At 28.6% G+C, this 25,808-nt stretch overlaps 6 protein-coding genes and 1 long non-coding RNA gene across 13 annotated transcripts; 4 read left to right on the plus strand and 3 right to left on the minus strand.

The window, feature by feature from the left end:
• Positions 1 to 1,861: 1,861 nt before the first annotated feature.
• LOC143197012 (uncharacterized) lies at positions 1,862 to 3,368 on the plus strand. 4 transcript variants are annotated; one of them, XR_013005904.1, is made up of 3 exons: positions 1,862 to 2,652; positions 2,726 to 3,088; positions 3,149 to 3,368. It is a non-coding gene; the product is annotated as an uncharacterized LOC143197012 (long non-coding RNA). The 4 variants fall into 4 exon arrangements; XR_013005905.1 differs by having other exon boundaries at positions 3,157 to 3,368; XR_013005906.1 differs by having other exon boundaries at positions 3,165 to 3,368.
• Positions 3,369 to 4,412: 1,044 nt separating this feature from the next.
• Positions 4,413 to 8,245, minus strand: Vdup1 (arrestin family protein Vdup1). Of its 3 annotated transcripts, none has more exons than XM_076405035.1 (6): positions 8,061 to 8,245; positions 7,175 to 7,270; positions 6,899 to 7,116; positions 6,473 to 6,602; positions 6,044 to 6,297; positions 4,413 to 4,738 (listed from the first exon to the last, which is right to left on the minus strand). In XM_076405035.1, the coding sequence occupies exons 1-6, from the start codon at positions 8,188 to 8,190 to the stop codon at positions 4,568 to 4,570; spliced, it is 999 nt and encodes a 332-aa protein (XP_076261150.1). In that variant the 5' UTR covers positions 8,191 to 8,245; the 3' UTR covers positions 4,413 to 4,567. The 3 variants fall into 3 exon arrangements, with proteins under 3 accessions (XP_076261150.1, XP_076261149.1, XP_076261148.1); XM_076405034.1 differs by having other exon boundaries at positions 6,473 to 6,587; positions 7,175 to 7,291; XM_076405033.1 differs by having other exon boundaries at positions 7,175 to 7,291.
• A 609-nt stretch (positions 8,246 to 8,854) lies between these two features.
• On the plus strand, positions 8,855 to 12,230 carry Shark (SH2 ankyrin repeat kinase). Of its 2 annotated transcripts, none has more exons than XM_076405025.1 (11): positions 8,855 to 9,146; positions 9,206 to 9,346; positions 9,400 to 9,749; positions 10,067 to 10,313; positions 10,372 to 10,574; positions 10,651 to 10,791; positions 10,910 to 11,138; positions 11,192 to 11,473; positions 11,536 to 11,674; positions 11,727 to 11,886; positions 11,943 to 12,230. In XM_076405025.1, exons 1-11 carry the CDS (start codon positions 9,071 to 9,073, stop codon positions 12,132 to 12,134), a joined length of 2,160 nt encoding a protein of 719 aa, XP_076261140.1. In that variant the 5' UTR covers positions 8,855 to 9,070; the 3' UTR covers positions 12,135 to 12,230. The 2 variants fall into 2 exon arrangements, with proteins under 2 accessions (XP_076261140.1, XP_076261141.1); XM_076405026.1 differs by having other exon boundaries at positions 8,892 to 9,125.
• Positions 12,231 to 14,512: 2,282 nt separating this feature from the next.
• Acat2 (Acetyl-CoA acetyltransferase 2) lies at positions 14,513 to 16,493 on the plus strand. The gene is made up of 7 exons (XM_076405697.1): positions 14,513 to 14,772; positions 14,828 to 14,949; positions 15,009 to 15,121; positions 15,198 to 15,394; positions 15,457 to 15,680; positions 15,732 to 15,917; positions 15,970 to 16,493. Exons 1-7 carry the CDS (start codon positions 14,730 to 14,732, stop codon positions 16,249 to 16,251), a joined length of 1,167 nt encoding a protein of 388 aa, XP_076261812.1. The 5' UTR covers positions 14,513 to 14,729; the 3' UTR covers positions 16,252 to 16,493.
• A 316-nt stretch (positions 16,494 to 16,809) lies between these two features.
• Nt5a (5' nucleotidase A) lies at positions 16,810 to 18,579 on the minus strand. The gene has a single exon (XM_076405696.1). It carries the CDS (start codon positions 18,330 to 18,332, stop codon positions 16,923 to 16,925), a length of 1,410 nt encoding a protein of 469 aa, XP_076261811.1. The 5' UTR covers positions 18,333 to 18,579; the 3' UTR covers positions 16,810 to 16,922.
• A 299-nt stretch (positions 18,580 to 18,878) lies between these two features.
• Positions 18,879 to 21,235, plus strand: LOC143197327 (solute carrier family 25 member 32). The gene is made up of 5 exons (XM_076405698.1): positions 18,879 to 19,418; positions 19,523 to 19,673; positions 19,811 to 20,069; positions 20,175 to 20,288; positions 20,488 to 21,235. The coding sequence occupies exons 1-5, from the start codon at positions 19,181 to 19,183 to the stop codon at positions 20,737 to 20,739; spliced, it is 1,014 nt and encodes a 337-aa protein (XP_076261813.1). The 5' UTR covers positions 18,879 to 19,180; the 3' UTR covers positions 20,740 to 21,235.
• Positions 21,236 to 21,940: 705 nt separating this feature from the next.
• Positions 21,941 to 24,926, minus strand: hpo (serine/threonine-protein kinase hippo). Its single transcript, XM_076405695.1, has 9 exons — positions 24,714 to 24,926; positions 24,274 to 24,527; positions 23,668 to 24,222; positions 23,437 to 23,570; positions 23,200 to 23,380; positions 23,053 to 23,144; positions 22,872 to 23,000; positions 22,722 to 22,810; positions 21,941 to 22,668 (listed from the first exon to the last, which is right to left on the minus strand). Exons 1-9 carry the CDS (start codon positions 24,725 to 24,727, stop codon positions 22,599 to 22,601), a joined length of 1,518 nt encoding a protein of 505 aa, XP_076261810.1. The 5' UTR covers positions 24,728 to 24,926; the 3' UTR covers positions 21,941 to 22,598.
• Between the last annotated feature and the right edge of the window lie 882 nt (positions 24,927 to 25,808).

The following is a 25,808-nucleotide window of genomic DNA, read 5'->3' on the forward strand; positions in this document are numbered from 1 at the left end:
CATGCTGATAAAGTCGTTGCTCATATACCAAAAGCGGGTCGTAAAATAATTTAATGGTTATCCAAAAAAAATATGTACAATACCTAAATGCATAACAATAATTCTTGTTATCAGATAATTGTTATTACGAGTAATATAACATTATATAAAAGTGTTAATTTACATAATAAAATTTTCACATTTCCAAGTTTATAAATCTATTTTCAACAAATGATCAATAGTAGAAAATGTGTATGCTAGTATATCTGCAACTTTTTGCAATTATGTAAATGAGTTCAAATGTTGTCGTAGATCTACAAAAGATGAGGATAGTTTTGATACATCCAATAAAAGTGAACATCCCAAAATCATTAACGAAGCCTACGATATAATTTTAAGTAAACGACGCATCAAACGACGTGAAATAATTTATGTTTACATAAAAATAAATGCACAAAGTGGGGGCGCAGCGGCTAAAGCGACAGGACGGTCTTCCTACATATAGTCATACTTTATGTTTGTGATTGTAATTGTAAATGTCATTATAGGCAATAGTGGAAAATCCGACAGGGAATGACCATCACGCCAGTAATCAGGCTGGGTAAGACCGGATGTCTATGTGTTTTTGTATTTTTTTCTAAAGCCCTTTGACTGAATAATCCTAAATATATGGACCAATACACAACATATATGCGAACTACTGTTACCTTATATATACTATGTAATTTCCACATTTATTAATCTGAAAATGATGTTACAATTAGGACCATTATATGTAGTTATTTCATTGCGTTTGAGATCATACCCTAGATCAGCTAAATAACAACAAAAATTAAAATCTGAATATTAACAAAATAAAAACTTTTTGCAGCTTAGATCAGAAATGTGTATCTAAATATATTGTGTGTGTTATATAATAATACTTCATAATCGATACTTCATACTACGTCCCTAATGAAGCAATGCATAGCAATATCCCTCTACAACTCATAACGAGTGCTTAGTATTAAAAAATTAAGTAGTTAAGAGAATAGCTGCATCTCAATGTACTTACCAATCGTCGTGATGATACTGAGGTGGGTAGAACGATCCATTTTACGATCTAAATCCACGATTTAGAGCAAGATTAAGATAATTTACACATAATTTACATTACTCACTGAAGTTAGGGGTGTCGGCCCCCGAGAAAAATATCGACATAACGAAACCTTTAAAATTAAATACCAATTTTAAAAAATTATTAAAAATAATGTTATGGTTTTTATAATGTTTAAGAAATATATTTAATTTTTTTGGAAAATATATCGAAAAATATTGATAATTTTCTCAAAAAATATCGATATATCGATATTTTTTCGGCATCCCTAACTGAAGTGATTTTCTACATGTTATGTATATCATAAAAAATAATTTGTAGTCCACTGGGCAGAATTCTTGAACCACTAAGGCTCGTAAAATAAAGAAATGTATAATGTAATGTATTTGTAATTCATTAATCATCTAAGAGCCCGGTTGGCATGCATGTACTTATGTTTATGATTGCAACTGTAAATGTCTCCAGGCGCTAGTGTAAAATCCAGCAAAAATCCATCCCATTCACCGAGATGTCATCTGGGATGATCTCTAAGTTATTTACTGGCCAATTCTGTGGTCCAGCTAAACTTAAAAACCCTAAAATCTTCTAAGAAATATTGAAGTTAGATGGACGCACGATAAATGAAAACATAATCGTTAATATATAAGAGTAAGTGTATATATAAAAACGTATTTGTGTCTTTGCAATTCTAAGAAATGTACCACTTACAAAAAATCTGTCTACGATATCCTTTTGTAAATAAATATTTAATAAATTCTAAATGCTCCCTTAATAAACACAAACTTAACTTTTATAATGCATTCATCTCTCTTTTAATAAAGGATAGACTAAATGCTAATTAAAATGCTCTGTAGAAACACACACCTACAAATCGGAAATAGACTTTAATCAAAATGACAAACACGTATGTCGAAGCAAACGCTCATTATTAAAACAGTTTTTTTCTAAGCGAGCGTAACATTTCCTATTTAGTGTTTTGAAGGCGTATCCGATAAAAAAATAAATATTAATAACAAGCTCTTTATTGGAGTTAACAAATATATTTTAGCTTAGGATTTCGATCTAATTATAAGTAAATGCAAATGGATGATATTACTAACCCTTAGTAACATTACATTTAGTGTGATCAATATCACATTGATAAAAAAATTTCATCTAAATTACAACAAAACAAAAATGTTAAATACTGTAATGAAAATATGGAATTCAAAAGTGATTTTAGTGGAAGATAAAGTACATCTGTATGTAAATGATTAAGAAATATTCAAGTTACACGCATAAACAACTTTCAACGGTATTAGGAGTTAGTTAAAGAGTTGCTCAGTGTCAGAAAGAATATGTTCTTTGATACACTGTTGGATAAAATAGGATTTAAATGGTGTAAAGATAACTCACGAAGAGGTCTAATGGAACTTCCAGACATTGCTTTTAAAAGAATACAATGTTTAAAAGCATATAATAAAATCAAGGAAGACTTATTTCAATTTATGTATTTAGATGAGACATGGATATAATGGTTACTCATGGCAATATAATAATTAAAAAAGTATTAGGACAACAAAAGTTGATGGAAAAAGGTAAATGTTGGAATAACAATTGATTTGGTTTTATTAGTCATATAACATAAAATTTATTAATAATTTATTGCAGATATATTGTACTTCATGCTGGAAACAGGAATAGTTAATAACACTTTCGGTTTGGATGAACTCGATTTATTGAAGAAGGCAATAATCGAAATGGCAAATGATGGAGTCATGAACAAATGTTAGATAGATTGGAAATTTCAGAATATACATGAGCATTTGGTTAAAATGTGTGAGGACAGAAAGAATACTAACTGTTTTGTAGATGTGGCAAAGCATTAGGGAGAATGCAGTGATTAAATCTAGTTTTATCAAGAAAGATGTATACAGATAATAACAGAACAAACTAAGGAGAAATACAGAAATACACATCAGAATGACTTTATAACGAAACACTGTACCGAAGGAAACAAGAACTAAGAAAAAGGTAAATATGTTCTCTAATAAAAGTAAAATATATTACTTGTACATAAAATTGTTAATTAAGTGGATTAGGTCTCCAGGGTATACCATTACATAAAAAAAAACGCGCCTAGACTGTAACTCATACATGGTATGGAAAAAGAGTTTAATGTGAATATAATAACCTAACCTAAACTATTATAACTGTATAATTAATTGTAGTTTTAAGACCTTCGAAAATATATGCATTAGATGTACTGTATATGCATTAGATGTACTGTAACATCAAAATAAATTTATTTATGTTATTTGATGTGTTTTTTTGTTTAATTATTTTATTAAGATTAGAATTTTGTTGTATGTCAAAGCCAAAATAAACTGAAACTCAGAGTTGATGAAGCAATATTGCTACATCATCAGTATTGACGTTATCAATTCAGATGACATGAGTTCACTATTTTATTGATCGGACTATAAGTACCTACAGGACGTGATTTGACTGCTACCGCCAAGTCCATTAAACATGTATAAAACAAAAAAACGCCACTCAAAAACAAAGCAGACGTGGAATTCCGCAACGGATCATAAGATATTTTTTGTAAATCATATCCAGGAGTAATCACACTGTATTTACAAAAAAAAATGGAAATACTTAATACTAATGTTGAAATCCATATAATTCTAGATAGGAATTCCGATTCAGGAAACTCTGAATTCGAAGACAAGGCATGGTACTTATTTTGAGATTGAATGGTGGTGATCACTAAGACGTCTAGACATAGGCAATTTGGTTTATGTTCGAATAGATTTCAATCTTCAGTGCCTTTTTGTATCGCCGTTCAATAAATCCCCTATTCTTTCCATACAATAATATAATATTATTGTCAATAAAAATATAAATTAATTGTCAAGAAAATAAGGCAGGTTGACATTGCATTAGCAATCGTTCCACAGTTATTCGAAGCATTCCTTGATATAGTTAAGTGGAGTTCAACAATAATTCTTGATATCAGATCTTATTACAAGTAATATAACATTATAATAGTTCAATTCTGCAATTCTGCACAGTTCTATTAGATGTTCCGACGTATCAAACAAAATCCTGCCTATCCAAGATTAAAATTAATCTTACATTTTTACCAACTTCATATATATATATATATATATATATATATATATATATATATATATATATATATATATATATATATGCTAATATACACTAGCAATATTACCACAATATTAGTTGTTTTATTTTAATTAAAAAAATATTCTAAATGGATAAAAAAAACTCTACATTTTAAATAATCTACTTGTAATTATACAGAACGTGCTTTAAATGAAAATAATTTCTCCATTAGTAAAATTTATTATTTTCTTTAAAAAACATATTTTACAAACTTAAAGCTAGATAGATTAATTTGTGTACAAAAAGGATTATGATTTATTAGTATAAATTAATGGAAGAAATTGGGACGGATTGCTTCGTTAAACTGAAATTAATTTATAACGGTTTTTCTTCCAGCCAAGGTCTAAAGATGGGTAAAGTCGATGGATAGTGCGTTCCGGCTTTCAAGCTATTGTCATCATCTCCTGTTTTCAACGGATAAGTTGCCATTAAAATGGGCAATTGTAGTTTAACTTCTTTTTGCAAGCCACTAGGATCAACTATAAACTAAAATAATATTATGTATATAAGTGTTATTTTATAAAGCTTACTTAACAGCTATTTAAATTTTAATAGTAAGTTTAGGTAATTATTTAGTTGAGTACAACATATATCTATATTATTTTACACCTATCTTAATATCCCCAAAGTATTATTTTATAGCATTTTATAACTATCCCTATTATAGGAACATATGACGAAACTGGAGAGCGATATAAGGTTCAATTTGGTTCATTAAGATATGAGTTGCAAAAACCAGAGGACGCTTCTAAAGATGAATTTCATAAATAATCAATAATTCTGCAATGTTATTGAAATACATATTTTATCATATAGCAATTTTAAATAAAAGTATTCAAGCTCTATTTTCAAAGATATGTAAATACTCTATATTGAAATCCATATAATTCTGAATAAATATTCTGAAGCCACAAGATATTGCTTTAGGCCTTTTTTGAAAATTTCACAAGCTTTTGATTAAGAGTGAATGTCCGCCTTCATGCTTTTTCCAGTTTGAACTTATTACAATACCAAATAGATTTTTTTAATAGGAGCAAGTTGATGTTGACAGTCAAAATAACAATAAGTCAATGATAAATTTGTTAAAATATGATTATTCATTTTATTACAACATAATGAAAATTATATTTGACGAAGAAGGGCATTTTTGGATGAATGGAATAAAGTATAGAAGACTAAGAGATTCACAAATGCTCTCACAAAAGCTTAATATTTAATGAACGGGTTTTTCATTCCGTCGACAGAGAGCGCTATAGAAAGATGATAACACGAATGATGTCAAAATAGAAGTGATATAAATTAGCCACTAAGATCATGCGATTTGACATAATTTTTTTGTTGGTGTTTCCGAAGTCGCAAGTCTATGACAATAAGCTTCTATCGAACGACGCTTTTAAGAGCGATAGCTCTGAGGCCACTGTTCATATTCAACCCTATTTTTCCGTCAAAATAATTGTAAATTGGACCACTCGGATCCATGTCATCCTTAAGCAATCTGGCCACCAAAGATACACAATACATACACGGCCTATCAAATAAAAAAATAGTTCGTTAATAACTTACACACAACTTGTTTTATCCATTTCAATATGAATTCGGCCTTTTAGTAAATCTTAGTATAACGAAGTTAACTTAGAAACCTTAATTTTAACCCTAGTATTTCTATACAAAAAGTAAAAACTTTCTTCTAATATCAATATGTTAAAATTAATTCATAACAATAACAATAACATATAAATTAGTACCAGCAGTGTAATTCTTACTTAGTTAAAAATATGTTAAGATTCTTACAAAGACGTCATAATTTATCCTGATTAAATGGCATCCTCGTAAATTGGTAGGTGGTAGTGGAGGAATGTATAGTTTTTCATTAATCCATTCATCTTTGCCACCAGGTCTTATTTTACCTTTGGTAAGAACAGTAAGTTCCCTTTTTTCTACTTGTACAATTTTTCCCCTAGCCATATACGTTATTGTTTCTGTTAAAGCCGCTTTTGTACTTCTAATAGTAATTCGACTTCTATTTGATACACTGGCGGAAACACCTGCAATAACATTATTGTAATTGCTACAGTATAAGCATAACACAATAAATTAAACCATATTATATCACAAACTGTATGTAAAGCATAATCTACATTGTACTGTAAATGAAGATAAAAATTGCATACTAATCTTGTTTTCATATATTTCAAAACCAATAAAATTAGTAAATATTACCTATACTCTCTCCAGGAACATATCCCCCCCGGTCAAGTGTTACTCTGCATACAACTGCTCCAGAACCAACACATGATACACCAAATTTATGTTCCACTTCGCATTTGAATGTTTCCTGTCCCGAAATGTTCTAAATTAGACGAGAAAGCATAGAAATAAGAGAGATCAAAGGAAACATACAGACAAAGAAAAAGAATCAAGAAACAACAGAAAGCAATTTTTTAAAGCAAAGACGCAATTAAAATAATTGTGAAAAAGTCTTAGAACCTAACAATTCATCACATTCAAAAGAAATGACCAAATGACCAAGAAAATATAGGAAGATTTGTACTGTTCATATTGATTTACGTGGTATATAAGAAATAATTGTGAAGAAGATAACTACATTATAAATAAGTAAATAATTTAGAATTTATATTTTCTTACCCTAAAAATACCCGGTTCTAAATTTAGATCGATTGGATTCATAACGATAAATACTTGTTGGTTTTTGTGAGTGAGGCCATTTGGTTCCCTAAGTGCCGTCTTACAGTAATATTGTACCCATCCATGTTTTCCTAAAAATGTAGAAGGCAAACCCGAGGGTAATCCTAATTTAAATGGAAAACTATGTATTCCTGGCGATAACATTGATGGACCCTGACCTAAAGTAAAGGTAAAATATTTTTCTTAATTGTCATCCATAAATTAGTTACAACGAACCAGGTTCCCCAAGTAATCGCATTCTAAAGTCAATATAATTTTCTTTGTCATAAACTCTTTCTTGCCTGTGTGTCTGAACGCGGACTACTCCTTCACCTACGACATGAAAGTGCAATCCTAAAAGACAGTAAATTCAAAATCAGATATTTAACAATATATTATGTCTTACAAGTGTTTATAATTACAGTTGAATAGAATTAAAAAGAAATGAAATACAAAAGGACAGAATCAAAATCAGATATTTAATAATATATTATGTTATACAAGTGTTCATCATTACAGTTGAAAAGAATTAAAAGAAATTGAGTACAAAAAGACCAAATTTTGTACTTTGAAATTGTTTAACTATGCAACCAAATATATTATAACAAATGGAACGCCGTTTTATTCATCTCATTTCATTCACTGTATTCACCGTATTTCATATAAGGAAAGGAAAGATAAATATTAGTTATTTTATTCCAAACAATTCATCTTCATCAAATGTCTGTACTTGAATAAGAAATCCTCAACGGACAGGTTCTGAATCTAAATATCATCATATTATTATGCGTCATCTGATGACCTCTATCCCAAACAGTATTCTAAAAGGATTGTAAAAGAGAACCACCTAACAACAAATATTTTGCTATATTAATTTTTGGCTATATATTATTATAACAATTCTTAAAGTATAGATCTTCATAGTTATTTTCTCGTGTAGTTAGCTTAATTTTAACTAGGCAACTTCATTAGAAAATATATTTCAAAACAACAAAAATTTAAAAAATGTAATTGATCTTTATACCTGAATGGTATAATAAAAAATGATGATCAAACTCCCAATCTATTTACAAACATTGTGAGCAATAATTAAAAGAATTTTAAGATACTATTAAATTAATACCTAAAGCAGCTGTGTTGTCCTGAAGTTCAATTAACACTCTACCGGACAAAAACTGCCCAGGGAAATATAGTAGGGATGTATTATCAAATAATATTAAAAACTTCAATAGTTTCCTCGGCATTTTCACCATATATATAGATATATACACATATATATATATACATATGATACGTTAAAATAAAACACCTAACTGTTTTCACCTCATCGGTACTAGAATAGCATCGTTATACTACCTACTTTAGTTTATTCAACGCTTACTTAATTCCTGCAAAGGTGAGGGTATTTCAAGGTCTGTGCTGTTATGGACATTTGACAGAAAAATGTATGTTATCTATAAAAGAAAGAGATTTAATTTAATATTGTTTCCCATCAGAAAACATATCATGGATTTTCATCATTTAGGCATAATTGCTTTTAATAATTTTTATAACTAAAATGGTTTTTTATCATGCGCGTAAAAAACAGGAAATTATAATAATAAAGGAAATTGTTTTCGAGCGAACCTTTTATTAAAATGTAAAAATAATCTATTTGCATATCTAAATTTCAAATACATAAACAGACCAACAATAATTTATTTGTTATCATCCACATGTTAATTAATATTAAAATATTTATTAAACAGTTTAATTTATATATAAATATATATATATATATATATATATATATATATATATATATATATATATATATATATATATATATACTATTAAAGCCTCATCATACAATTCATTTAAATAATTACAAACCAAACAATATTTATTTTGGTTGCCTAGTCTATTCCAGTTTAAATCGGAGAGAAAGCTCTCTCACGTCACAAAGAACAATTGTCAAATCAGAAACTGTCAAGTACAAGTCATGTTTTTGTGATATTTATTTTCCTCAGTTCATGTTTTTTTTAGTTTATTGTTTATTTGCCATTTTTTTAGTTATTAACAAAATTTCGTTGCGCATTTAACAGTGCAATGTTCGAATTTTCATATAATCAACAAATATATAAATAGAAAAGGATGAATAAGAATGATAATATTCGGTGGTATCATCCTCAAATAAGCAGGGAAGATGGTGAGGAACTTTTGTTAAATCGTAGGTTTATAACATAAGCTTTTATAGTTTACAAATTATATTATACAACATATTTTCAGATCCTAAAAAGTGCAATGGATTATTTTTGGTGAGAGGTAGTGTTTCATCTCCTTGTGATTATGCCCTGTCTGTCTTATACAATAATCAAGTAAATAATTATCAAATTAGGCGACATCAGGAAGATGCATTCTTCTCAATAGGTAAATACTATTTCTAAATGTAAACAAAATATTAAATTAAAAATTTATTTTAGATGAATGTGTTAAATTTCATGGACTTGAAAATCTTGTAAACTATTATAAAAAGAATCCTTTATCAGAAGGATTAGTATTAACTGAGCATATAGAAGGATCACTACCTCCACATGATTCACTTAGACAAGGTCATACAAATTTACTACATAGAGCAACAGGTCGAGGAGCTTATACAGTTGTAAATGAATTACTCAGAACTGATTACCATGGATCTCTTGCAAAAGATCAAAATGGTCAAACAGCAGTTCATTTAGCTGCAATAAGAGGTGAAAATGAGATTTTAAGTAGTTTAATACATCACAGTTTTAATGTAAATCTTAGAGATGCTGCTGGTTTTACGCCTTTACATGTAAGTAAAACATTTATTGAATTTTCATTATAATACTGCTATTAAACTATTGAGTATCTAAGTATATATTTTTTATAAACTTCATTAAATTAACTATAAATTATTTAAAACCATAATGCCTGCCAAGGAAATTATGAAATAAAACTTAGATTAGTTTTTTCATTATACCAAGAAATTATTTACAATTTAATATGTTTCCTTAATTATGAATTTTTTCTTTGTTGCTCTTTATATTTCTTTATTTTAAAGAAATCAATTGATATTTCAAAGTTATAGTTTAGAACATTTAAAACAAATTTATATTTTTAAAATTTTAGTATGCATGTGAATATAATTTTCCAACAACTGTACGTTTATTAGTAAAACTTGGAAAAGCTAATATTCAAGCTCGGAATACCGATAGTGGAGTTGTACCATTACATGTAGCAGCTAGTAATGGCCATAAAGAAGTTATTAAAGAGTTATTAAGTCTAAATGCTCCAGTGTTCCCTAGAACCAAAGAAGGATATTTGCCCATAGAACTTGCAAAAAAAAATAAACATGAAGAATGTGTCATGATATTAAGTATTGAATGCATTTTAAAGTTCTTAATTTAAAAATCACTCAATTTGTTACTTTTTAGAAAATTATAAAGCCCCTGAACCAAAAATGAAACGCTCAGAATTTTACCATGGTACTCTCGGACGCCAAGAAGCAGAAGCATTAATAAGAAAGAATAATCCACAAAATGGTACATTTTTGGTTCGATTTAGTGAAAGAAATAATGAAAGTATATTAACATTATTTCACGAAGATAAAATTTTTAATTATATTATTCAAAAGAAAGTATGTAGATATGTCTATCATAATACCTTACAAGTATCTATTGTTATGTAGTCAATTTTTTTCTATACTTTTACAGGATGGATTTCTTTTTATTGATGATGGACCACTGTTAAAATCATTAGAACATGTCGTAGATTATTATAAATATTTAAGAGATGGACTTCCAACAGTATTGTTAAATCCAATACCTCCAAAACCAAAACCCACAGTGCCACCTGTAAGTATATTGAAAATAAGTACATTAAAATTACATTTATTGACCTATCATGTAAAGGTAGTAACTTATAAATGAATTAAATCATATCGTGTATTTGTAATACTAAAATAAACTTTAGATATCAACTTTGAAGAAGAAAAACCAAAAACTTTCCAAGCCATTGCTTCAATTACCACAACCACCCTACTCTGATGCCTTAATGAACATTCAGTTTAAAAGTGATTTTAGTTCGTTCAATAATAACAATAATAATAATATTAAAGAAAAGGAAGATAATTTAATATCTGCGAGTAGATTAAGCCTTGGAGTCCTGATAGGAAAGGGTGAATTTGCTTCGGTTTTTAGGGGTATGGAAAAAAGCGAATTAGATTAATGGTATTAATATACTGAAAAATTATAGGTACTCTTCATAATCATGACGGAACGGAAACACAAGTTGCCATAAAGACACTAAGAGAGGAACAGTTGGATAACAAAGAATCCTTTTTAGCTGAAGCTAGGGTGATGACAAAATTGAATCATCATTGTATAGTTAAGTTATTGGGTATTTGCATGGGACCTTCACTTCAAATGGTTCAAGAGTTGGTTCCATTAGGGTCAATTCTTCAATATATAGATGCTCATAGTGCTGAAATAAATCCCAATTGTGAATTTGAAATTTGGGCGGGGCAAATAGCTTGTGGTGCGTGTTCTTACCAATAACAACTTATAAATGTTAACTTAGATTAATTTTATTTTTTTCAGGTATGCAATATCTAGAAGAAAATCGTTTGGTTCATCGAGATCTCGCTGCTAGGAATATTTTGCTGGCGTCAAAGTGGGAAGCAAAAATTAGTGATTTTGGATTATCTAAAGCTTTGGGATCTGGAAATGAATACTACAAGTAAGATACTGATTTTGCCTTATGTTAATATAATCATGCATACATTTTTCAGGGCTTCTCAGGGTGGTAAATGGCCATTAAAGTGGTATGCTCCAGAGTCATATAATTATGGTCATTTTTCAAACAAAAGTGATGTTTGGAGTTTTGGAATAACAATCTGGGAGATGTATTCTTTTGGTGCAACACCATATGGGGATAAAAAAGGAGCAGAGGTAAGTTTAAAATATACATAACCATACTTGATATAACTTAACATATTATATTTTAGGCTATTACATTGATTGATCGAGGTGAAAGATTAGAAAGACCTGAAAAGTGTCCTCAGTATATCTATGATATAATGTTGAGGTGTTGGGCATTGGATAAAGATGATAGGCCAAGTTTCCAGGAATTGTTAAATTTTTTCATGTCAGAGTCCCAATATACAAATATAACTGAGTTATTGTCTGAAACTACCTAGATGTAAGATTATCATGAAAACAAACTGAAATTATCTATAAAATTATATTATTAAGAGGTTTATTACAGAGTTTATATAATATATTTTATACTTTTCTGTGCATCTTTTATTGCAAACTATATACAACCCTCTTACAAGACAATCAAACGTTTAAAAAAATAAAATGAATTGCCTTGAATTATTTTTCAAATCCTAGTTAAAACTTCCTCAATCGATTTTAACTTTGCTGTTGGGTCTAAATCATAAATAATCTGGAAAACGACAAACTGAAAGGAATCATCTAGGCTGTGAGACATTATAAACCATGGACAGGGGCGGGGATGAACATAGAGAGTCACTGTGGTCATAAATTACAGAAGCAAAATAGAGAAGCTACCGAATTAATTTAAAAATGACAATATAATATGTAAGTGGAGCAGTTGCATATCAGCGATTTCAGTATCATGAAATGCATTAAAATATATGTGCCTCAAAAATACCACAGAAGCTTTAACGCACTTATGGAATTGCACAAAGTATTGTTAACAAATTTCAAAAACCATTACTGACATGTATTGAATTATGATAGCAATTTTCAATGCATTTTAAAACAAACATTAGTAGGGCATAATAGTACCAATAGTCAGAGAAAATATTTATAATGTAAACAATTCTTATAATGTTAACAATTTAAATATTGAGGAATATTAAAATTTAACGTGAATCCAAACATATATTAGCACATTAGAAATGTATGTTTGGTTACATATATGATCTAAATTTGTGTTTTATGAATTTTTTAAACATAACTAATATATTATATACACATTAATACATTATGTTAATGCAAATACGTCTTTCAGTTAGCTACAGTAAAAATTATATTTTTATTTAGAAGATCTTAAATTTAGCATATATGTCTTGCTGGGAATACAAATTTAGATGTATATAGCGTTGGAAAGTATCGACTAAAAACAACTATCGACTGTTTTGTAATTAACTATTTTTTACTATCGACTGTTTCAGTCGTGTACTTTCAGTTGTTATTTTGGGATATAATAGTTTAATTCATAGAATAATATATATACTTTATGGTTTCGTTCTACTAATTTTTAATGTTCTGGCTTTTCTGTCGTTGCCGCGACTTTAAATGTTTCGAATTTATGCTTACATATGTAATATATATGGTTTTGTCTTTTATTTGTGTGATTGTAACTAACAGTATATTGTACATTAATATAGCATTATTTTGGAACTATATTTTTAAAGATTATCTATTAATGTAAATAAAAAAATAATTTTGACAGCAATCATATTATCTTAACAAATTTTGTTTTTCGAGCCTCTCAATGTTTAAGCCTTCTGAATGTTAAAACTTCTTTCATTCAAGTTTGAGCGAATAATAATATTAAAGTATTTCTTATTAACAATAAATAAAATTATAATTGTATTTCAAAAGGGTGCGATGGTTAAATAATTGATAAATATTGTTTGAGAAAATACGGTACAAATATCTAGTGGCCATTACTCCATTCCTCCTTACAATCAAGTTAGATATATAAGATATAAAAATTAATGTAATTTTACAGAATTCAAAATGAATCTGTTATTTTGAACAATAAATTACAGCAATTATCTCTTTCCGTTTCTGTGCCAACTTTCGAACTTTCTCGAAAACGAATATGTACATCTCCATCTCCATTTGACACGGTTGAAAAAAAATTAGTAAGCACATATTGGAGTGATTTAGAAATAAACCAATTACTTTTCTATGTGATACTTTAATTCATGATGGCCTTACTGATGCATTTAATAATATTCATATGGGAACACTGGTATTCATCAATTATTGTTTTAAATAACTTTTAAATTAAATTTGTTTTATTTAAAAATACAGCTGAATATTTAGCGAAAACTTATAATATATCTAGAGCTAGTCAAGATGAATTTGCTGTCAAGTCTCAACACAAGGCTGAAGGTGCAATTAAAAATGGATATTTTGATGAAGAAATAATTAGTATATTAGATAAAAGATCAAAAAAACCAATTAACACAGGAAGATATCAAAATAGCAGAGAACCACGTCATCATATTTTCCTGTCGCAAATTGTATATTCGTTTTAGAGACAGACAATATTTTTCTTCTCATTTTATTCTATTTAAAAAGAAATAGCGTGCTGTCTGACACGATCGAACATTTAACCTAATCAGGCTGCCAAAGTCGTCCGGTTGTCAAACGTCTGCAAAATTCTTCAAAATATTAATTATGATAATTAATTATTATTATTTTCAGTCACAAGTTTTTTTTATTATTGAGTAGTTCGACTGTTTTGCAACTATCGACTGTTTCGATTATTTTCTGTCGAGAGTTCCCAGCGCTAGCTGTATATTTTGTGACGTATAAAATATGACAGGGAACACGGAATACCATTTTTTCTATGCGGAATACTAATATTTCTAGAGATTACGGGCAGGGAATGGGGTCAACACATAAATTAACATAAAATTTAACCTTTTAGAGAATCAAATACTAGCGCTAAAAGAATTTGAAAACAGTTAGAACATTTTGTCACAGAAATTATAGCTAGTTTAGCGGTATTCCCATCAATAAGTATTATGTCTAAAGTATTTATCTTATCAGGTTGCCGTACAGCCATAGGTTTGTTAAATTAAATATGGAATTATTATTCATATAAAATATAAATATTTTTTAGGTAGCTTTCAAGGGCAATTCGAAAAACATTCTGCTCCTGAGCTAGGTTCAGCTGTAATCGCTGAAGCCATCGCAAGAGCAAATATCCGTCCTGAAGATGTAGAACAATGTATTTTTGGCCAAGTATAATTATTATTTGTTCTTTGTTTTTATGTAGATTAAGAAACATCAATGTGTTACAGGTTCTAACGGCAGGATTAGGTCAAAATCCTGGAAGACAAGCGGCCATTCAAGCAAAAATTCCTTATTCTTCTACATCATTAACTATTAATATGCTATGTGGTTCAGGTTTAAAGTAAGTAAGAATAATGTAGTTTAAGTATTAGTATCTAATATATGAGTGTTTAATATATGTTTCCTAAATATTTTAGATCTGTTGTCCTTGGTTATCAAGCAATAAAAAATGAAGACTGCCATTTGTTAGTAGCTGGAGGTCAAGAAAATATGACCCGTGCTCAACATTCAACATACCTTAGAGGAAATAAGTTTGGTGGTCTAAATCTATGTGATACTTTAATTCATGATGGCCTTACTGATGCATTTAATAATATTCATATGGGGAGCACTGGTATTCATCAATTATTGTTTTAAATAACTTTTAAATTAAATTTGTTTTATTTAAAAATACAGCTGAATATTTAGCGAAAACTTATAATATATCTAGAGCTAGTCAAGATGAATTTGCTGTCAAGTCTCAACACAAGGCTGAAGGTGCAATTAAAAATGGATATTTTGATGAAGAAATAATTAGTATATTAGATAAAAGATCAAAAAAACCAATTAACACAGATGAGTTTCCAAAGTTTGGATGTAATATTGAACAATTTTCAAAATTAAGACCAGCTTTTGATTCAGTAATTAAAAATACATTTGAATTCATTGAATATAAATTAATTTAATTGTAGGCTGGTACTGTTACTGCGGGTAATGCATCTGGTATAAATGATGGAGCTGCTGCAGTAGTGTTGGCCAGTGAAAAAAGTGTAAAAGAAAATAATTTAAAACCATTAGCACAAATCATAGCCTATTCTGAAGTTGGCTTGGATCCCATGTCTATGGGATTAGGTCCAATTCAGGCTGTTGAAAAAGTGGTAAGTATAAAATTATTTCATTCAATTGATAATTTAAATATAATATTTGAAGCTGAAGAAAGCTGGCTGGTCCAAAGATGAAGTTGATTTATTTGAACTCAATGAAGCATTTGCTGTACAAAGTATAATTTGTGTTAAGGAGCTTGGATTGGATGAAACCAAAGTAAATATTAGTGGAGGTGCAATTGCTTTGGGTCACCCTATTGGTGCATCTGGAACTAGATGTTTGGTAACATTGATATATAATTTAAAACGACTACAAAAGAAAAAAGGAATTGTATCATTGTGCATTGGAGGTGGAATGGGGATTGCAATGGCCATTGAATTATGTTAAAACTATATTAGTATTTTAAACTTGTTATGTAGTATTAAGTATTATATAGACCAAATGCGCTGCTGTTAACTTTTTATATAATTTGATTTTATGTAAAAATGCATTATTTTATTCATAGATGGAAAATTTTAAACAATATTGAATGTTTCCATCTAGTATTTTGTTTATATCATAGTATTACACTTTCTAAGTATTTTAATGGGTAGGCAGGTTTATAATTAAATAAATTATTTTCCACTAATCGTTATATATATTTATTTTATTAACACATTTTTTATAGAAATTATATTAGCATGTGATAGTTTACCTGTAATAAAACCTAATGAAATCATCCAAATTACATAAAATTAGTTCTTGGCAAAATTAATTTTCATTGAAGGCGTTGTTATTTATTTAAAAATATATTAATATGAATGGTATTGAAAATTTTCTGTTATGCTAATATATAGTTCAAAAATAGATTCACTAAATAATTTTACCCTATTAAGTATGGGTAACTAAGTTGAATATTTTGTGCTTTTATTACTGTGTTATAGAATTTCTAAGTAAAAAATAAAACATGTAAGCATCTATTTTATAAACATTTTAATATTTTTTACAAATTTATATATGCTGTTAATTTTTAATACATGAACACATAAAATGGTACAATAATAAACACTTTTTACACACTAATAAATATTTGTTCTAAACTTATGATCAATAGGAAAAGTGGCTGCATACTCTAAACTGGGAATGAAAAAACGAGAATGATTTTTCATGATTTCATACCAATTAGTCATTCTTCCAGAACTTTTGCATTTAAAATAGGAACCCCATATGGTTGAGCACAGAAATTGTTCATCCGGATGCCACTTATCATGACCATACACACCTTCTGCTTCTAATTCTTCACAAACCGTAACGGTTTCACAGCCTGCATATACATGTGGGGCATAAATATCTTGAATCAAATTATCACCCACATATAAAAATCTGGGATTAGGTTGCTTATAGTTTCTCGCAAGAAAATGCTTCAGATCAGTCCAATTGCCATGAGTATAAATACCACCTATTTTTAAATCCTCCAACTTAACTGGTCCAGTTTCGGTAAAACCATCTAAACCTATAAAATCTCTCCTTTCAGTAAAAAAACCAGGTTTTTTGGCGTAACTAATGACAATATCAAAATAGCTTCTCCATTGCGGACCAAGAGTATGACTTGCAGTATGAGTAGCAAAATCTACATAAGAACCTGTTATTAAAAATATTATTTTCCCACTATCTCGAAGTGCGTTTATCCATTTCAATAAATGACTACTGCATTTATAGTAATATTTATCTGGATTAGCTTTTATTTCTGAAAAATATTTTCCTTTCTCATTTTGAAAATGTTCTCTAGTAAACATATCTTGTAATGCGTCCAACAAATCAGGCCATATATTGTATAACTTAATTTCAGAGCTATCTTCGTCAATTGCATCAACAGCTCTGGCAAAAATTAAACTGGCTACTATATCATAATAATCTAATAACGTTCTCATTTTCTCTGAATAGGGGCCATTCCAGGTTTGTAATGGATTCTGAGCAAACAAATCTGTTGCTTTCCAACGCAAATTAGGATAATACTTTTTTATTTCATTTTGTGTTAAAAATTTTGTTCCATGAGTTACTTGTATAATAGTTCCATCTCCTGATATTCGAAGCAAATTTCCATTTTCGTCATCAACAATTAAACCTTTTATAATAAAATTATGATCTAGTGGTTTTAGCAAATGTTTTGCCGAATAGCCTTTATTGTCTACCAAAAAATTAGCTAGAATGTGATACTCCATTTCAATCATAGCACCTACTTTATACCTAGCCAAAGTATTGTCTAAATCAAATCCAATGCAATCATAATCTGTGAATCTAAAGTAATCCGTTTGTACCATTTCTTTATTGGAATCTAGCCTATAAACACTATGAAAGCGTCTAGATACAGTACGCACGTAATTCTTACTGGGGCAGTAAAATTGCAATATATTGCAATACGAAATTCGAAACAGTCCAGTTAAAGAGCAGGACAATTTTGTGCAATGTTTTAATTGTGTAGCAAACATATCTTTATTTACTAAAAATATCTAACCTATATGTTCTTGTTGACGCATCTTGTAGATTATATTGTGTTATACTAACACTTTTACATATAGTAACAAGGATACTGCTATTGTTTTGCCACAATTAATAAAATTTGAAAATTATATTTACATTTTTTATCCGTATCTCAATTATAATAATTACAGTATTCAACTTTGATAATGTGATATTACAGAAATCTGCACAACCTGAATATCTTAAATAATTATGAAACTAAATAATTATTTATTCTATCCTATAATATACGTTTTTTAATATTGCGTATATATCTATCTGGATACAGATTTATATTATTTATATATATTTTTAATATTTTTATATACTAAATGTATGTTAGTTTGCATAACCTGTAAGTAAAAATTATTTTATATTATCTGAGTTTTATAGAAATATAAAATATTTTGAAATTAAATATTTAATTTTGATTGGAAAAAATTGGGGTAGTTAGTTTCCATCTATTATTATCTAACTAGAGAGAGACATGGATATTTATTCATGTTTATAAAAGAAGACAGAAAAAATTGCTAGAATTTTCTTTGTCTATAGAAAGAGAACATGTGATGACGAAACCTACAAAATTTTCTCTAATACGGTATTCAGCTGATTCTTTAAAGTTTTACTTTAGTTTATTTTTGGCAAAAATTAAAATCATACCGAATATGTTTTTTTAATCATATCAAGTCATATTTAATAATACACGTGAGTGATTTGAAACCGTATTATACTAGAAAGATGTTGCAATTTTTGTCTAAATTACATAACCTTTAAGTAACGAAAAATTATAGTATAAGCGAAATAAAAGACGTCTTGTATGTCTGCAATAGTGAAAGTAAAAGAAAATGTGGATGTCGCATTTCATATTGAATCAAATAACAATCAACAATTAAATACAGCAAATAATAATACAACCATGAAGAATCACAACAATGGGAATACCTTATCATTATTTAGTCATGTTAAGTACCAACATCTTTTAGCTGGAATATCTGGAGGAGCAATTTCAACACTAATTTTACATCCCTTGGATTTAATGAAAATAAGGTTTGCAGGTAAGAAATGTTAATTGAAAATGAATTCAGTATATATGATATATGAATTGTACTTTCAAATATTTTTTATTTTAATATTTAATTTTCATAAATATTTTTTGTAGTTTGTGATGGTAGAACTACAATTCCTCAATACAACAGTTTATCTAGTGCTTTTTATACAGTTGTTAGACAAGAAGGTGTTAAAGGTTTATATAGAGGAGTTGCACCAAATGTGTGGGGTTCAGGAAGTGCATGGGGTTTCTATTTTCTCTTGTAAGTTCACACATATTATCTTTATATCTTGGTTTTTATAGGAAAACTATTTAGAAATATAATAAACACATAATTTGGCCAAATTCATTTATTATTATACTTAATATGTCCAGTGAATATACTCTCACACTTTTTAGCTATAATTCTATAAAGAATTGGATACAAAAAGGGGATAGCCAGTATCCTTTGGGCCCCACACTTCATATGTTGGCAGCTGCTGAAGCTGGAGTTTTGACATTGTTAGTAACAAACCCAATATGGGTGGTAAAAACAAGGCTGTGTTTGCAATATGGAATTAAAGGCTCAGCACCCAGAGATGCCAGTACATCCTACAATGGAATGAGGGATGCGTTAGTTAAGATATATCAAATGGAAGGCGTGCGTGGTTTATATAGGGTCAGTCTGCCAGGGATGGCAAAATATATCACAATTCTTATGACAATATCACAGAAAAGTGATAGTAGGTAGGGGATATGCAGTTTCCTCATCTGCTCTTTGTAGGGATTTGTTCCTGGTATGTTTGGGGTTGTACATGGTGCCATTCAATTCATGACTTATGAGGAAATGAAGGCTTCATACAATAGATATAGGAAATTACCTCATGACAATAAACTAGTAAGTAGTACTATAATTATTTTTCATTTTATAAAGAAACGTGTGGTAACATCTATGTTCTAGAATAAATAGCATGACTAACAAGTTTTTGAAGTGTGAAACATTCACAAAAATGGACAGAAAGACCTGCTTTGGTTTTTTCTTTGTTTCAATATTAATATTAAATATTCTCTATGCTATTTGATTCAAAATATTTCAGACTACTGGTGAATACATTGGATTTGCAGCAATAAGCAAATTAATAGCAGCAGCTTCTACATATCCATATCAAGTTTTGAGGACCAGGTTGCAAGATCAACATCACAGTTATAAAGGCACATGGGATTGTGTTAAGAAAACATGGAACTATGAAGGAACTCGAGGATTTTACAAAGGATTAGCACCATACTTATTGCATGTTACACCTAATATATGTCTAGTCATGCTTATTTATGAAAAATTCACAAGTTAGACCTATTTCACGTATATTTCATGTCAACAGAATAAAGCAAATATGCATATATTGTACATAATTTTAATTAGTTTGTTACATTTTTCCACAAAACGTTGATACAAATATTTTAAATTCTAAATTTAAAATAAATTTACTTTTCAATTCAAGGAAAAGAGGCATTGCAGCTTTTTCTGTTGATTATCATTAGAGGATTTTCTATCTTTTTAAATTACGGTTTTTCAGTATCAATTGTTCTTTTTAAAGCAAGTTATTTAGGAATCTCTACAAAACTACCAAGGTGTTATTTGCTCTGAAAGAAAATCTTATTAGTCCAATTTTTCATGCTTTATAATACTTAGTTAACAAATGTTTGAAGACTATTTTGATATTGCGATTTTACTTTGTGACTTGTTAAGATGAGAAAATCAGTAGAATCCTCTCTAGGGAGATGACATTTATAACTTTATTATTTATTGAATAAAATGAAATACAAAAATAAAGATATTTCTGTTCATATAATGTGTATTCATTTGAATTTGTAGATCTTTTGTGTCCTTTTACCAGTTGCTGTAAAACCATAAATTCGACATTGTACAACTGTAATTTCTAAGTTTAAAAATTGAACCAAGTGATTTTCACAGGCTTTATTTTGAGCTAACTTTACACTATTAAGAATTATGCAGAAATCAGAAAAAAATAATATTACTTTCTCAATTCTTACTAGAGTCTCTAAAAGATGTTTGTGGGCTAGTGTTCTGTTGATAAAAAACACCTTAGTTAACAGTGGAATATTTCTGTAAATGTATGAGTTTTAAATGGTTTGAGCAGCTCATGTTGAACGATTTCATTCCAATTACGATCTTTTTCTCAAATTATCGTAACTAATACAACTTTCATCGTAATCCTGTTTCAAAAATGTCTCAATTTCATTTCAACTGACCCACAAATAGAAACTAGGTTTATTACATTTTTCACTATTAATTCATGTGGAAGCTAAGTATTGAGCATGTCTTTGTATTCAGTCTTATTTAAAATGTTTTAAGGACTGTTATTTTCGACACGTGCATATGTATAGCTTCATTGAATAAGTGTTAATAACATAGATATGCGATTTGAGAACGTATTTTCCCTCAATATAGTGTATATATATACATATATATTTATTGTTGATCGTTTTTATATACGTTGAAAACAATACACATAGGAATAAAAATAAAAATTTTCAAATTGAGATGTTTATTAATTACTTCAGATCGTCAAAAAATATGATTACAATACTACTTATATTCTACGTAAGTCTACTTATTCTACTAAAGGCACAGCAAGCGTACTTTACGTACAGAGGTTACATTATTGTAATTACTTAGAAAATCGATAACTGTACAAAATAATGTAGTTGGTTAATACCAAACCTATGAAATAACAGTTAAAAATCAAACTTAATAATATAGTTAAAAATCAAATGAATATTAAAAATTATCACGTTAGAATTTGAACGAAGTAAGAAACAACTATTACAAAAGAAATGAACTGATTAAGTACATGAAGGAACGACTTTAAAGAATTTTTGAGTATTTTATGTAACCCCAACATTTTTTTTCTTCTGTCGATTCGAAAAAGTGACTTGGTTGATATATGAACACAAAACATTTCAATTACATATGCCAATAACTACTTCCAGAACATTTTGATGATCACAGTAATTTAAAAGTATTCTTGTATAATTTGTTCCTACAAGGACAAAACAAATAAAGAAAATGTTTGAAATATAAAAAAATATTTTGACCCAACACCCCAATATCTACTTTTGTTGACTAGAAAATTAAATCATGCAAATTACAATTACTAAATATTTATTATTTGGGGTGGCACATATCTTAAAAATTTTGAGATCTTTTACGTTTGGTGTTCATGGCATCCAGTATTGGTTGTCTTTTGGCCTGATATCTAAAACACTTTGGTAAATATCACTTATTCTTGCTTTAAAACATTATAATTACTTTCTACGAAGTTCGTCTATTTCTCTCTCCATATCAGCATCTAAGGTATTCATTCTTTGTTGTAATTCTTCATATGTAAGACATTTCAACTAAAATATTATAAAAAGATACTAATAACTTATCATTGAACATATTTATATTTAAACATACAAATTCAAAGTCGCCATCCGAAAATGTTATGTGAACTTGTTTTGGTTCATCAGTATTTTGTCTATGATCTTCTTCACTTGGTTTACAAATTTCCTGAGGTGTAATTACAGGACTTGCATTATTATTGGCCTATACATATTTAGATGGTAAATATAAATAACAAAATTAATAACATACCTACCTGTTCCTTTTCTTCTATTTCTCTTTTATCAAAATGATCTAGAAACATAGGTCTATATTTATTAGCACCTTGAACAGAATCAGTTCCATGTCCTAAAAAATGTAATTCATGTAAAAATATAAATATTCACATTTTCTAGTTGCCTACTTCTCATGGTTTGATCATCAATATCATTGTTAATGACCATAGTTCCTAATTCTGATTCCAAATCCGCCATGAGTGAATTGGGTCCTGATGGAACTAAGGTACCTCCTTTATCTGGTACTAAAGTTCCTTCATCTGCACAAGACACCATAGTTTGATTGGCAGTATCATCAATAACATCATCCTTTAAAATAATTATTCTTTAATAAAATTATAAGTTTAATAAATGATGTATCACACCCCTTCTCCTATGGTTTGTTTTAAACTACTTGATAAATTGGCAGATATTGTAATATTTTTATAACTTTGATTTTCACGAATGTCATGGGCCTCCTGAATCATTGCATTTAATATATTAGGAGCTTTGGCATTTCCTAAAATTTGTACATAATAAATTATTTTGCTATTCTACCTTTTAAGATTATGAATATATATGAACCATATTAAATTATATTTAAAATAATCTTATACCTATAAATTCATGAACAAGTAGATCTGTAGCTGTGGCACGTTCCTCAGGGTTCTTTATTAAACATACACTAACAAAATCTATAAATTCAGCACTCCACTTATCTGGTTCTCTAAATGAAGGTGGTGGTTTAGTTGGAATCATAAAAATTGCTCTCATGGGATGTATATCTCCATAAGGTGGTTTTCCCTCAGCCATTTCTAATGCAGTAATACCCAAACTCCAAATATCAGCAACACAATCATATCCAATTTCTTGAATAACTTCTGGAGCCATCCAAAAGGGTGTCCCAATGACAGTATTCCTCTTAGCCATAGTGTCTGTTAGTTGTCCAGCAACACCAAAATCAGCTAATTTGGCATGTCCTTCTGAATTTAATAAAATGTTACCAGCCTTAATGTCTCTATGTATTTTTCTTCTTAAATGTAAATATTCTAATCCTTTAAGTGTATCAGACAGAATAGTTGCTATTTCATCTTCACTAAGAGTTTTTTTGCGTAAACGCATTATGTCAGACACTGAGCCAGCACCACAGTACTCCATAACAATCCACAAATCTAAAATAAACTAATTAAGCAATCATAATTATATAAAAATCAAATACTTACCAGTATTTTTAAAATAACTACCATAATATTTAACCACATAAGGACTATCACATTGTTGCATTATAGATATTTCCTTTATAATTTCTTGAAGATCTGTGTCAACAGGTACCTGCTTGATAGCTAAAACTTGCCCAGATTCCTTATGTAGTGCCTTGTAGACATTGCCATAAGAACCTTCTCCTAATTTACATATTATATCAAAAACTTCTTCAGGTTGTCTGGTTAAACTCTCTTCTGACAATTTTTTCAACTCGCTAAAATATATCATTCTGATAGTATGAAAGTTCAAAATAAAATGTATTAATACTAGACAGTTCAGTTAAGACAATAAAAAATTATAATGTTTTCATTTATAGAAAATGGGCAATGATAGCAAATTAGGTTATCTTTACTTTATTTGGTATCAATTTCTGATAATATAATATTTCCTATATACTGACCTTTTGGAAGACATGATTATTTAGGTGGTGTAACAATTGTCATAAAAACAATCACATAAATATCTCATTTTTAAGAACAACAGCTTTATTTATTAATTAAACTCCTTCCTTCCAAACTCCATGTTCTTTCTCGACAGCGACAACAACACTGTTGCCGTCTTTCGCTTACATAGTTTTGATTTAAAAAATAGTTTTTATCAGAAAAATATATATCTTTATGTATTTTAGTAAGGACATAATATAATAAAAATAATTTTTTAAATTACTTTATGTAATGTACAAATGTATAAAACTATTAACGTATTTTGTTATGCCTGAATTGTTAGTTGTCTAATATATAATTAGGAAGTGTTTTATTTAAAACATACAGAGTGTCCAAATATAGAGGGTAATATATTATTTTTGTCCTTATCTTACGTCCGGTATTTTATTGTGGACATGATGAACTAACATTTTATTCCAATACTTTTGATGAATGAAAACTGCGATTTAATTTTTTAGGCGAACATTAATTATTTCTATATGGATAAATGAAATAATAAATTATTTCTTAGAATAAATTATATTTTATTCTTTTAATGTTTAATTAGAGACTTATTACTAGGATTACTTATATTTAAATATTTTGTTTTAGAATTCAGTTATATACTGACTATTATGAACGTGTAAATAATTGGTAAATAGGGTGCATCAAGCAATCAAGCATTAGAAACAAAAGATGTTTTTCTGAGATTAATAATGATAATGGTAAGTGAATGCTGGTATAATAATGAATTTAAGAGTTTGGTTCCTCTGGTATACATTTCTACAATACATTTGGTTCTTAACAATGGAAATATTGATTGAAAACTTTAATACATTAGACACATTACATTAGGGTTATGTCACATAGTATTTTATTAAGTCTTTTTCTATATATTAAATTATTTTATTTTTTTACCCGCTCTTTGGCTACGGTAGTAGCATGTATTTTCTAGGTTGCATAACAACAATTGTGACAAGGCTAAATAATTAGGGAATTATATTAATAATAATGTGAGCTTAACAATGTGAGCTTTTTTATAGATACATTTTTTTTCTATGATACATTTTAGA

The sequence above is a fragment of the Rhynchophorus ferrugineus genome, unplaced genomic scaffold (assembly GCF_030347505.1).
Source record: "Rhynchophorus ferrugineus isolate W39M unplaced genomic scaffold, kcgeb_rfMv2 rfM5, whole genome shotgun sequence".
Classification (NCBI taxonomy): domain Eukaryota; kingdom Metazoa; phylum Arthropoda; class Insecta; order Coleoptera; family Curculionidae; genus Rhynchophorus; species Rhynchophorus ferrugineus.

Excerpts from the sequence above, each read along its gene's own strand:
- Acat2 (XM_076405697.1), top strand. The coding sequence starts at position 14,730 with ATGTCTAAAGTATTTATCTTATCAGGTTGCCGTACAGCCATAG. Across the intron at positions 14,950-15,008 it reads AACAATGTATTTTTGGCCAA|GTTCTAACGGCAGGATTAGG; the intron begins GTATAATTATTA and ends AATGTGTTACAG. Across the intron at positions 15,395-15,456 it reads TATTCATATGGGGAGCACTG|CTGAATATTTAGCGAAAACT; the intron begins GTATTCATCAAT and ends TTAAAAATACAG.
- Shark (XM_076405025.1), top strand. The coding sequence starts at position 9,071 with ATGAATAAGAATGATAATATTCGGTGGTATCATCCTCAAATAAGCAGG. Across the intron at positions 9,347-9,399 it reads AGATGCATTCTTCTCAATAG|ATGAATGTGTTAAATTTCAT; the intron begins GTAAATACTATT and ends AATTTATTTTAG. Across the intron at positions 11,139-11,191 it reads ATTTGCTTCGGTTTTTAGGG|GTACTCTTCATAATCATGAC; the intron begins GTATGGAAAAAA and ends GAAAAATTATAG.
- Vdup1 (XM_076405033.1), bottom strand. The coding sequence starts at position 8,190 with ATGGTGAAAATGCCGAGGAAACTATTGAAGTTTTTAATATTATTTGAT. Across the intron at positions 7,117-7,174 it reads GCGATTACTTGGGGAACCTG|GTCAGGGTCCATCAATGTTA; the intron begins GTTCGTTGTAAC and ends CCTTTACTTTAG. Across the intron at positions 4,739-6,043 it reads GGATAAATTATGACGTCTTT|TTTATAGTTGATCCTAGTGG; the intron begins GTAAGAATCTTA and ends ATATTATTTTAG.
- LOC143197327 (XM_076405698.1), top strand. The coding sequence starts at position 19,181 with ATGTCTGCAATAGTGAAAGTAAAAGAAAATGTGGATGTCGCATTTCAT. Across the intron at positions 19,419-19,522 it reads AATGAAAATAAGGTTTGCAG|TTTGTGATGGTAGAACTACA; the intron begins GTAAGAAATGTT and ends TATTTTTTGTAG. Across the intron at positions 19,674-19,810 it reads TGGGGTTTCTATTTTCTCTT|CTATAATTCTATAAAGAATT; the intron begins GTAAGTTCACAC and ends CACACTTTTTAG.
- Nt5a (XM_076405696.1), bottom strand. The coding sequence starts at position 18,332 with ATGTTTGCTACACAATTAAAACATTGCACAAAATTGTCCTGCTCTTTA.
- hpo (XM_076405695.1), bottom strand. Across the intron at positions 23,571-23,667 it reads ACTTGTTCATGAATTTATAG|GAAATGCCAAAGCTCCTAAT; the intron begins GTATAAGATTAT and ends TACAAATTTTAG. Across the intron at positions 22,811-22,871 it reads CGGATGGCGACTTTGAATTT|TTGAAATGTCTTACATATGA; the intron begins GTATGTTTAAAT and ends ATAATATTTTAG.